The sequence below is a fragment of the Typopeltis vanoorti genome, chromosome 5 (genome assembly GCF_054136105.1).
Source record: "Typopeltis vanoorti isolate ZY-2024b chromosome 5, IOZ_Tvanoo_1.0, whole genome shotgun sequence".
In the NCBI taxonomy this organism is placed as follows: Eukaryota; Metazoa; Arthropoda; class Arachnida; order Uropygi; family Thelyphonidae; genus Typopeltis; species Typopeltis vanoorti.
This window is the reverse complement of record NC_143553.1, coordinates 1,284,941-1,298,318: the sequence shown is the minus strand read 5'-3', so window position 1 is coordinate 1,298,318 and position 13,378 is coordinate 1,284,941. Positions and strand designations below refer to the sequence as shown.

The 13,378-nt window shown below is 35.8% G+C and overlaps 1 protein-coding gene across 1 annotated transcript in view; it reads left to right on the top strand.

The window, feature by feature from the left end:
* Positions 1–13,378, top strand: part of Brr2 (U5 small nuclear ribonucleoprotein l(3)72Ab) — a 486,889-nt gene that overhangs the window by 381,707 nt on the left and 91,804 nt on the right. Inside the window, exon 34 of the mRNA XM_090392214.1 lies at positions 1,310–1,386. Coding sequence (XP_090248340.1) covers positions 1,310–1,386 — 77 coding nt within the window. The remainder of the gene's footprint in view (positions 1–1,309; positions 1,387–13,378) is intronic.

Sequence of the window (13,378 nt, the reverse complement as noted above, 5' to 3'; positions counted from 1 at the left end):
ATAAAATCTTTAATTGTAGGGCAGTTGGATACATGGAAGAAAGAAAACAATCCCTTATCTGATGGATGGGTACAGATTTTTTCTGAAATGAGCAAAAAACGCCTAGACTTTTTAATATTGTATAGTTTATTCTTTGTCTTCCAGGAAGTACAGCACCTGTTGAAAGAATATTTTCTGTTATGAACAGTATGTGGTCAAAGGAGAAATTTAGATTAAGTGTTGAGACAATGAAGGCTATGTTAGTTGTAAGACTAAATTGTGTGTGTCATGGAGTGTGAGAAGTTTTATAATGGTGTTGAAAGACCAAAATTTGCTGCGTAAGATCACTTCATCGGAGAAATGTTCATGATACGATCGTGGTGAAATACAATTCCCCTCTACGTCTACCAAAATTTTTGTATAGGTTTGTTCACTGAAGAATAATACAGTAGTAAGCTCTATATGTTTATGTAATAAAACTTTTTTTATCATCTTACTTTTTCATGAATACAGAATGTTACATAACCCCATCCCGTTTTTCTCTCAAGGAAATATGGTCAATCTAATTATAGCTGGAACTGTATTTCCATGAATACATAACCCTAATTCATTACATATAGCCAACAGGAAATTAGGGTATGCTTTACAATGGCTTTCAGAAAACAATTAGGTTGCTAAAGCAGGAATGTAGTGCATTGAACTTTGCAATTGCAGAAGAGATTTGTTTTATTGGAAAAGTTTTTTAATGAAAAAATACAAAAAAATATATAATTTATAAAAATGAAAAAAAAAAAATCCTTACTCACTCATAGTACAAACAAATGTACTGTAGTTGCATACAAGCCTTTTGTGAATATGAACCACAAATAAAATAAAAAAACAACAGGCTGTTGATTCACATGTCACTGTGGCATAGATGTTTGTGAATGTCTTTAGGTGTTCAAATGAATTTGATCTGTCCAGCAACATAAATTTTCTTTTATCATTATCACAGCAACAAATCAGTGTTTTTTGTTACTTGGTTGATCTTCAACTTTCAAAACCAAACAACCACAAGGTACAGATGAAATTAAAAGAAACCATAATGATGCCATTGATATTCAGATGTTTTCTTTCATTTCACAGTTATACAGTATAAGTATACTTCATTTTGCAATTAAGTTTATGAATAAACTAGTTTTTTTTTCCTTCCCATTTATTCTGCTGATGTCAAGAAAAATTTCTTTCCACAAGAAAAAAAATCTGGAAAGAATATGTTCTGAATATGTTGACAATTAAATACACCATTTGTTCTGTACCATTAGGTTTAAAATGATTCATTATTTTTCAGGAATCTGTGTACTCCTTTGTCAAAGTTCAAAAAAGGACTTCTTTAAAAAGTTTTTGTATGAACCACTTCCTGTAGAGGTGAGTCATTTATTTTTGTAATTATATTCATGATAATAATCTCACAGCACTTTTGTTTACAGTTGATGCTTAATATAGCAAAATCATAGAGACTACGGGAATAGTTTACTATAGTTAATTTCTTTTAGCATAGCACTGTACCTGTGAGCTTGGTTTGGGACATTTTCAGCATTTGTTATATTGAATAAGTTTTCTATATAGTGTACAGTGATAAAATGTACTGGAATAGAAGAAAGCATATCAAAAGTTCCTGGAAAGTAGGTTGGCAGATGCCCTATAAGAATACAGAGAAAAATGTAAGAGAGCTAAGCTATATGTAAAAGTAGCTAAACAAAAGTCATGGAAAGACTGGTAAGAGTATGGGAAATAAATATCAGGAAGGTGGTAAAATGTTTTAGATTCTATTGAAGAAGCTTAGAAATGGAGAAAGGAGTACTGTAAAAGGAATCAAAGATAATAAAGATGGTATGAAAACTGAAGATAAGGATATCCTAGATGTCTGGAGTAATTACTTTGAAAGACTGCTAAATGAACCAAACTGTGACAGAACCATAGTAGAAAAATTTTAAGAAGAATGCAAAGAGGAGTACATATCAGTACTTGAGATAGAAAAAGCCATCAAAAAAGGCAGAAAGGCGGTTAAAGTAGATGATATTCAACCATGGAAAATGCTTGAGTATGGAGGTATAAAAGTTTTTCAGTGGCTATGCTGCATAATTCAAAGGGCTTGTACAGAAGGTCAAATTCCCAATGATTGAAGTAGCTCTGATAATACCCATCTATAAAAAAGGGAATAAAGCTGAATGTGAGAATTACGGAAGAATTTTTCTACTGAGTATTCTACGTAAGATTTATCCAAGTATACTTGAGAAGAGGTTGAGAAAGATTGTGGAAGAGAAACTTGGAGAAGAACAAGCTGGGTTCAGGCCAAATACAGGTTGTCAAGATCAAATTTTTACTTTAAGACAAATAGTTGAGAAATTGTGGGAATATGACATGGATCTGTACTTAAGTTTTGTAGATCTGTAAAATGCATGACAAGGTTCCCAGAGGAAAACCTTTCAAAACACTAGAACTATATGGAATAAATAGAACATTATACAGAGCAATACATAGTCTATATTTAAGTTGCAAGTCAGCAGTTAGAATCAAAGGAAATCCAGGCAGATGTTCTGATATAAAATCAGGTTAAGAAAATGATGCAAAAAAAAAGGATATCCATTCTTATTTATCATCTATATTGATCACTTATGAAAGAAAGTGGCATTAGGCTTGATGTTAGAATTGAAGATTTCAAACTTAGCTCTTTGCATTATGCAGATGACGTACTCTTAAACACATCTAGTCCAGATTCGGGATTATCTAACTAAATTGAATAACAGCTGTAAGAAATCTGGTATGAAAATCAGCAATAAAAAGACCAAAACTATGAAAATAGGCAGAAAAAATGAACACATCAACTGCATTCTGAATGGAGATCCTGTAGAATAAGTAAAATATTTCAGCTATTTAGGCACAGATTTTAGTAAAGGTGGCAGGTAATATCTGGAAATAGACAACAGAATAAACAAAGCTAGTATGGTGGCTTACCAGCTGAATAAATTTATATGGAATAAGAGAGAAATTAGCCAAAACACCACACTAGCAGTATACAACAAGACAGTGCTCAAATCAAGTTATGGATCTGAGAGTTGGGTTAGAAATAAAGCACTTGATCAAAGACTAGAGACCACAGATATTAGGGTTCTGAGAAAAATTAGGGGTGAACTGTGGCATAATGAGAGAATCATATTAAAAATGAAGATATTAGAAAGGAACTTGACATTATTAGCATTCAAATATGTGTAAGCAGAGCTAATCTAAGGTGGTATGGCCACTTAAATAGAATGGGTGAGGAAAAGTTAGCAAAACTGATATTCGCTTGTTGCCAAGATGATAGGAAAGAGACCCAGAGGAAAACCAAGGTCTAGGTGGATTGATTCAGTCAGAACTGCCTTAGAAGAATGAAATGTTCGACATTACCATATTGGAGTGCTTATAAGTAATAGACTAATTTGGAGAAATTAAAATAGACTAATGTGGATATGAGATTAATAATAATGCACACTCATCATGTAGTGCTGTCATAGTAACCTGAACACCCCTTGGGGGTGCATATCAAGAAATTAATGATGATGTATAGTGAGAATTGACTCTGTATAGTTGGTCATTCATGCAAAGAAACCATCTTTTAACAATGGATACAGGCATTTCTCACTATAGCAAACGCCATTATAATGGAAAACTGTTTTCTTGTTCCTTAAAAATTGTCTTTAGTAAAGTTGACTACGTCTACTTAAAATCTTTGGATATCTGAAAGTTATTTCTGTAAATTGAAAGATAATTATTATTTTCCACCTACTTTTAAGTACTACTGAAAAGAGAAATTGATAACAATAGAATTTTAAACTAGCTAATCAGTTAATAGCTTTTTAATACTTCTTCTAACACTCATCTTGAACTCTATTGAAAGTTCACCATTTTGAATTTAGGATGCAAGGATGTTTCTTCAGAACTTGTTTTCCAGAATGAATATGTCAGATATACCATTACTAGCATGTATCATTTTAAGTTTTGCTGTAATGGGATATACCATTCTAGCAAAATCACTTACTATAATAAACTGCTGAAAAGTCCAAACTAAAGCCCGTAGCATTATCAGCATAATGAAGGAAATTCACTAGAAAACTTTCCCTTTTGTTCTCATAAGTTTGTTCTTTTGATAGTCAACTGTACTTGTATGATAATTAATTTGATCTAATAAATTCTTTTTCTTGAGAAAGAAAAAACTAGTAGATACTTTTCATACAGTTACTCAATCATTTTCAAGATAAAGCATTCACAAAGAGCCAAAACATAAACTGAAGCACTAGACTCTCTAGCTAGTGTTCTGAGATCTTGATTTACTCTTTCTTATATTTCAGGCATATTCCTTCAGCTAAATTTGTTCCAAGTGGACATAGTTTGCATGGCATAATCTGATTCCAAGAATACTTTCTCATTTTTAAAGTTTCCTACTCTGATCATCTACTTTTTCATACTAACAACTTGTGGGAACAAAGGAAATGCTTTTTTTTTTAATTATGGAAAATTTGTTGTAGTGAATTCCCTTTGAAATAGCATCAATACTATGAAGTTTTGACTATAACAAATTTCTTCATATTGAGAATTTAATAGGATAGTGTTTCCATTTACAAGGGATTTTTATATCTAGTATTTATTGATGATGTTAAATCTCATCTTTGAGGACGATTAATTGGAATACAAGTTTGGCATGATTGATTTCTGAATGATATGTCTACAGATTTTGTTATTTATTTTATTTTTTTGAACTTCCCCTACTGTTTTGGTGGGAACAAACTAAAAAGATTCCTCATATCTTTTTTGAGTATTGATGTGATGGATCATTAATCTCTCTTTTGGTATATCATAAAAAATGATTGCACACACTTCTGTCCAGTTAAAAAAAATTACAACTGCCATTGAAATAGTTTGTAGTAACCCTCCCTTACTGCTGTGCAGCGTGGCACAAACTATCTAAGATCTTTGAACATCATAGCAGTTATGCTACGTTGGGATATGTAAGGATTTCTTCCTATAGATCTGCAGGTGTTTGGGGTGGAGGATTCCATGAAAAACATCTCCCATACCATAATATCTGCCTCTCCTTCATGTGATGCATCATTTTTTGGTGGAGAAGACCTCCCAGTGATGGTACTGGGCCATTTTCATCCTTATTATTGTACCATGCTTTTCTTCTGGTATTCTTCACTCTGCTTCTTCTGAATTTTTACTATGCTATCTTCCAAACCACCATTGCTGAGATCCAGTGTCTTACTGCTAACAGCGCAACTCACGGACATCCAGAAAGTGGAATCCTGGTAGCGTCCCACTGCTTTCATCTCTGCTTCATCAAGAAAAGTGGTCCTGAATGGCCTGACTAGGCTCAGTTAGTGGGCTTGCCCACGAGGATCATAGTGTTACAGTGAGTGTCCTTCCCCGTGGTCTGTTAACAGGGTCTAAGGCTTGCTGTGGTGTTCTATTCTATGTATATTAGAGAGAGAGAGAGAGAGAAACCGAAAATTTTGAAAACTGACCAGAGATGTAGACATAGGTTTCTGTGATTAAGCAGTCCTGTAGGTAGTTTTTGATATTGAGACCACATATTAATATAAAGAGTTTATTAAAAATAAACGATTAAAAAAACCGACAAGTTTTGTTCGTCGTAAGACTTACATCATCAGGGGTAATGGTATATAAAGGCTTAACACAACAAAAGCTTATTGATGATTAATCACAGACATTAAATGTTTTTTTATATAACTTCACGACTGTCAAATAATTGATAAACCCAAATACAAATGATATATTCGTTACTGTATGCATGTTGGAACATTGCTAGTTGTTGCCGTGTTCTCCTGCTCATGCATGCTATATCCAAGGTCCAGGGCAGTTCAATTTTTGATGGAGGTAGACCACACTTGTAAAATTAAGCCTTCATTTTTATTGCGCTGTGTAGTGATCTTGAGCAAATAGTGCAGCTTCTTTAAATTTCCTTGTGAAACAGTTGTTATCAATATATGACATGTTTGTCTGTTGCCAGAGTACTTGATGGCCAGTAGTGGCTGTGTGGAATGCTAAGCCTGATTTGCATTGAAAGGTTATTTAGTACATTTTAAAAGCTGTATTGCATTTTGTACTGTAGGTGGACTAAGGATTTTTTTTTTCTGTTTTTATCAATCTTCTTCTTCTTCTTCTGCAGCTTCTCCCACTTAAGTGGGGTCACTGTTTGTTATGAGTCTCCTCCACACCTTCCTGTCTTGGGCTGTCACCACATCCAAGTTCTTCATCTTCAAGTCCTCTTCTACCAGCTCCCTCCATCTCTTCTTTGGCCGCCCACGCTTCCGCCTTCCTTGCACATCCATCTGCATGACCCTTCTTCCCACATATTCGTCCTCCCTCCTCATCACATGACCAAACCATCTCAACCTTGCCTCCTGTATTTTCGCTCCTAAGTTCGTAACTTTCACTGTTCCCCTGACATAGTCATTTTTCAGACGATCCTTTCTGGTCACACCGCACATCCACCTAAGCATTCTCATCTCTGCTACTTCCATCCTGCTAATGTTATTTTTCCTCAGGGCCACAGTTTCTATAGCATATGTCATAGCTGGCCTCACTACTGTCCTATAAATTTTGCCTTTCAGATTGATCGGCACCCTCTTATCGCATAACACTCCAGCCATCTCCCTCCAGTTCCTCCAACCTGCTTGTATCCTGCATCCCACTTCCTTCTCACCTCCTCCATCTTCTTCCACTGTCGAACCTAAGTATCTAAAGTCTCTCACCTTCCTGATGACATTTCCTTCCAGCTCCAGGTCTGTCTCCTGGCCACCACCCACTGCGCAACACATATACTCTGTCTTACTTCTGCTCAGTCTCATACCTCTCTCTTCCAGTACTTTTCTCCATCTTTCCAGTTTAGTTTCCGCTTCTTCTCTTGAATCTACACACAGCAAGATGTCATCTGCATACAACATTGTCCAAGGTGCATCTTCTCTCACCTCCTCTGTTACCACCTCCATCACAATATTAAACAGGAACGGACTTAATGCTGACCCTTGATGCAAGCCAACTGTTACTTGAAAACTTTCTGTCTGTCCCGAACAGGTCCGAACACTTGTCTTCACATTTCTGTACATCTCCCGCACCAACCTGACATATTTCTCCGGCACCTTCTTCTCCCTCAGACACCTCCAGACTTCTTGCCTTGGCACTCTATCGTATGCTTTCTCCAGATCAATAAATACCAGATGCAGCTCCCTTTGTTTCTCTCGATATTTTTCCATCATCTGTCGTAACCCAAAGATAGCATCTGTTGTTGATCTACCAGACAAGAAGCCAAATTGTTCCTTTGCAATCTCCACCTCCTCCCTCAATCTACCATCAAGAACCCTTTCTAGGATCTTCATTGTGTGTGGGACATCAACTTTATTCCTCTGTAATTTTTACAGTCTTGTGCATCCCCTTTACCCTTGTAGATGGGAACAAGAGTACTCTCCCTCCATTCCTCGGGTATATTTTCCTGTTGGCAAACTTTCATGAACAGGTCCCACAGCAGGTCAATTCCCTCTTCCCCCAGTGTCTTCCATGCCTGTTTTTATCAATATTATATATATATATATATAGTCATACCCTGAAGTTACGCGGTAGGTGGGACCAACAAAAAGCACCTAAGTCGAATTTGCGTAACTCGGGTATAATTTTACATACAAACATACAAAATATTAGTTAATTGAGACCAAACGTTTACAAAGGTTTACCTATATTTTTTAAGAAATATAATCGTAATTGTAGTTTTTCGTACATAAAAAAAAAGTTATTTCGATATCAATGGTTTCATAAAATCTAATAAATTTGTCTGACGTCCTGATGATTCGTCCAATCATCAGGAATCCGTCCCTCTGTCCAGGCTTTCTGAACTATGCAATGCAGCCACTGTAAGACTCTTATATCACCATACTTCAGCATTTCTGGTCGAATATCATCTACTCCTGCTGCCTTTCCACATTTCAAGCCTTTGATGGCTTTTTCTACTTCAAGTATGGATATATTCCTGACCGCATGCCTGGTCAGTGTTTTTTACCACCGTGCTGTCATCACTGCTTGTTTCATTTAGCAGTTTTTCAAAGTAATTACTCCATACTTCTTTATTTGACAGTCGTGAAGTTATATAAAAAAACATTTAATGTCTGTGATTAATCATCAATAAGCTTTTGTTGTGTTAAGCCTTTATATACCATTACCCCTGATGGTAAGTCTTACGACGAACAAAACTTGTCGGGTTTTTTAATTGTTTATTTTAAAGACGGCATAATGTCTTTTTCTTGTCACGCAAAATTTCTTCTTAGCAAGCTAATGATTTTTTTATTCCTTACCTTGTGGCTACAATTCATTCCTTGTTAGAATCTATGTCCTCCAAAATCTGTAAACCTTTCTTTTATGATTGTTCTTATGGATTCCTGTAGATCAAACTTCTTTGCTGGCTCTCAAATTTTCATTCCGCCTTCAAAATCCTTAATAATGTTGAGTTTTGTTTCCAAAGTCAATGTTTTTCTTTTCTTGCTAGCTGTAGAAGAATCGGACTTGCTTCCTTTGGACGACATTATTATTTTTTATGTGATAAAATTTTTTATCAAGAACATAACATTAAACAATCACAAGGTTTGTAGACTATAAAAATCATGTATGAATGGAGACCATGCGAAACATGTTAGTGCTTGTTCACAGCATGTGCGACACTGGCGAATGCTGCCGCCGCCGGAAAGATACGACTAGTGGTGAGACGTGAAGTGGGATGGGAATACGTACATATATGAAATCGCGTAACTCCAGATTTGCGTAGGTTGTGGTATGACTGTGTATATATATATATATATTTTTTTTTTTTTTTTTTGACATAGTCCAGAAATCCTTCTCTAGAGATCAAACATGGTACTTTTTTAAGCCACTTAGGCCTCCAATAAGCAGGGCAGTGGTCTCACACTAGGTGTTGACATTCATCTTCCACCTAAAGATAATCACAAAGATCCATGCCCACAGCGGGAGTCAAACACACCCTGTTGGTTGGAGAGCAGGTATGCTTAGTTCTCAGCCAGCTAGTCTAAATGACCACATTCTTGAAATAAATGATTTTTAGTACCTTAATTGGATTCTTTGACAGACATAGTGAAAAGAAAGCACAAACCTCTTCATTTCCTTAAGTGTAATATCTGGAAATCCAATCTCATCACCACAAATACCAAAATTCATCTGTGCAAAACCACCATTCAAGACATATTTATGGTGCCCAGACATGGAACATCACTACTCAGCAATCAGTTAATATCATCAAAGCTTTGGGACAACATGCTTTTGAACGATATTAGGATATACATGGTAAGATCATATTCCTAATACCGTCCATCTTGAAGAAAGCGAGCAACATCCTTAATAGAAACAGTTCAGAAAAGCCAAATGAGATGGTTGGGACATCCACCTTCACCTACATTGAGTGCTTTTGTTCTCCACAGGACAACTAATGGACACAAAGGAAGACCACGAAAATAGTTTTGGCAATATATAAGCAAACTGCTTTTTAAAGATGAGACTCATGAAACTTCTAATATTTACCACTTGGCACAAAACAAAAGTAACTGGACTCACTTTCATTTAATAAACTTTATCTCCATGAGATTTTGTTACTTGAATATTTCTGGGAGTGCTTAAGGGTCAGAGCTGTTAACTGAGGGGAGACCTCCACATAGCCTTTAAAGGAATGCGGAGAACCGACTAGGGCTTCTGACCTAATGTCCAATCCTCACCTTCTCGTGGTGCACTCTGTTGGGTATCTACTTGGATACTGAACGAACGAGGATAGGCTGGCAATTTGGGATTTTGCCGACCAAATTGTATTCCTATTGGTTAAACCAAAACAAAAAATGATGGTACAACATGACAAAATTTCATGCCGGCTGGGGCATCGCCCGGTTAAACAAGGCCCCCGTTGTTTTTGCCAGGGAACTAGGGCGACCAGCAAAAAGTCAGCTACCGGAACAAATCTGAAAACAAAAACCGAACTCAACATCACCAGAGTTAAAGATCGGTACTACTAACATAGAAGCCTGAATGGCAAAGAAATGGAGCTAGCTGAGGAATTAGATAAGTACCAGATCTACATAATTGGGGTGACTGAAACAAAAAAGAAAAAAACTGGTGAGATCTTTCTGAGCGATGAATATAAAATGTTATATTCAGGCAATGACAATCAAGGAAATAAAGGGGTAGCCATAGTATTCAACACTAAATACGGGGCTTATCTTCTTGAATGGCAGGCAGTCTCAAGTAGAGTGATGTGAGCAAATATCAGAATGGGGAATTGGACAATGAGACTTATTTGTGCCTATGGTCCCACAGAAGGTTTTAGTTTTACTAAGGTAGAAGTGGAGGAATTTTTTGATGCTTTAGAAAAAGCAACTGACACAATGAATAAGGAAAAGATGGTCCTTGTTGGGGATCTAAATAGCAGAGTAGGAAATGATTGTGAGACATACAAAAATATTTTAGGAAAATTTGGAGAAAAGAGCAAAGCTAATAATAATGGCAAATATCTGTTGGATTTCTGCTCATGACAAGGACTGGTTATTACTAACACCATGTTCCAACATAAAAATGTGCACAAATTCACATGGAGAGAAGAGGTAATGAATAAGAAAAGTCTTACTATGTTATTGTTGATAGTGTTGTTTTCTCCCTAGTGCAGGACACCAGTGTGAACAGAGGATTTGAAATTGGAAGTGATCACTATTTAGTCTTGAGCAGGATAAAATTGAATTTCATATTGAAAAGAATAACATGTAAGAAAGTTTTAAAGTGAATAAAAGTTGAGCAGCTCTCAGATGTGAACTGTAGACTAAAATACACAAAGATTATTGAAGAAAAAATGAAAGAGTTTGAGAACAGGAATCAAACCTTGGAGATTCAGTGGCAAGCCTTGAAGAAAGCTCTGATTGATTCAGCTAGAGAGGCATGTGGTGACATTGTCTGCAAGGATAGAAAAATTAGAACTCCATGGGGGACACAGCAAGTTAAAGAGGCAGTGAAGGAAAAGAAGAAAGCATATCAAAAGTTCCTGGCAAATAAGTCAGCTTGTGCTCTTAGAGAATACAGAGACAAATGCAAGAATGCAAAACACTGTGTAAAACTAGCTAAACGAAAGCCATGGGAGGACTTTGGCAAGAATATAGGAAATAAATATCAAGAAGGTGGCAAAATATTCTGAAGGTTGTTGAAGAATCTTATGAATGGAAGAAAGAGTGCTATTAAAAGGAGTTAGAGATGATACAAGTTACATGAAAACAGGAGAAAAAGATATCCTTGAAGTATGGAGTAATTACTTTGAAAAACTGCTAAATGAAACAAGCAGTGATGACAGCACGGTGGTAAAAAACACTGACCAGGCATGCAGTCAGGAATACATATCCATACTTGAAGTAGAAAATGCCATCAAAGGCTTGAAATGTGGAAAGGCAGCAGGAGTAGATGATATTCGACCAGAAATGCTGAAGTATGGTGGTATAAGAGTCTTACAGTGGCTGCATTGCATAGTTCAGAAAGCCTGGAGAGAGGGACAAATTCCTGATGATTGGAGTAGAGCTCTCATAGTACCCATATATATAAAAAGGGAAATGAAACTGAATGTGAGAATTACAGAGGTATTTCCCTACTGAGTGTTTCCTTGCAAGATCTATGCAACTATACTTAAGAAACAGTTGAGAAGAATTGTGGAAGAAAAGCTTGATGAAGAACAAGCTGGATTCAAGGCAAATAGAGGCTCTCAGTATCAGATCTTCACTTTACGACAAATAGTCGAGAAAGCATGGGAATATAACAAAGATCTGTATTTAAGTTTTGTCGATTTGGAAAAGGCATATGACAAGGTTCCAAGAGAAAAGCTATTCAATACGCTACAGTTATATGGTGTCAATGGGGCATTATATCAAGCAATACTTAGTCTTTATTGGAGTTGTATGTCGGCAGTTAGAATTGAAGGAAGTACAAGAAGATGGTTTAATGTTAAATCAGGTGTGAGACAAGGATGTACATTATCCCCCTCTGTTATTCATTATCTATATGGATTACATTATGAAGGAAAGTGGTATTAAACATGTTATCAAAATTGGAGACGTTAATGTCAGCTCTTTGCTTTATGCGGATGATGTTATACTTCTGAATAAATCCGCTGCAAGTCTGCAAGAATCTCTGACTAAATTGAATAACTGTTATAATAGATATGGTATGAAGGTCAGCAATAAAAAGACAAAGACAATGAAAATAAGTGGAATCATTGAAAATGTCAAATGTGTTGTGAATGGAGAACCTGTGGAACAAGTAAAACATTTCAGCTACTTAGGCATGATTTTTAGTGAAGATGGTAAATTAAATATAGAAATAGACAACAGAATCAGCAAAGCCTGTGGGTAGTCAGTTGAATAAATCCATATGGAATAAGAGAGAAATTAGTTGGAACACTAAATTGCTGTATACAGACAGTGTTGAAACCAGTTTTAACTTATGGGTCTGAGCACTGGTTTAGAAGTAAAACACTTTACCAAGGACTAGAGACTGCAGATATGAGAGTCCTGAGAAAGATTATAGGCATGAACAGATGGCATCAATGGCAATATCATATGAAAAACGAGGATATTAGGAAAGAACTTGAGATTGTGAGCATCCAGGAATGTGTTAGCAGAGCTAATCTCAGGTGGTATAGTCACTTAAACAGAATGGACGAAGAAAGATTAGCAAAACATGTGTTCTCTGCCAGGTTGGCAGTAAAACAACCCAGAAGAATACCAAGGTATAGGTGGATTGATATGGTACAAAGTGCCTTAGACTATAGAAATATAAGATCTGATAATGTTGGAGTCTTGATAAGTAACAGACTCATTTGGAGGAAAATTGTAGCTATTAAGTTAGTAATGATGTAATTTTTTTCATGTACTATCATATCCTGTACACCCCTTGAGGGTACATGGCAGGAATTTGATAAAGATGATGAATATTTCTGTATATTTTTCCTTATTCATACATGGATAAATGATTTTATTTATATATATATATGTATATCATTGAACTTTCAATTGAATTCAATTCTCATACACAGCTTTCGAGATGACATGCACTGCACTCCTCTTTCTCATTTGATAAACCTTGTTCTACACAAGTTAGTAAAACTGCCAGAATATCTTCTTCTACAAGCCATTCTTTAATGGGAAATCTGATATTGTTCATTCCATTGATTGTAAAACTTGGTCAGATCTTTTATTTCTCATAACATACACACAAAAAGAACTGTTTTCTTCCGAATCCTACTTTTGAAATAAACTTATTGCAAATATCAGTCATCTCATTA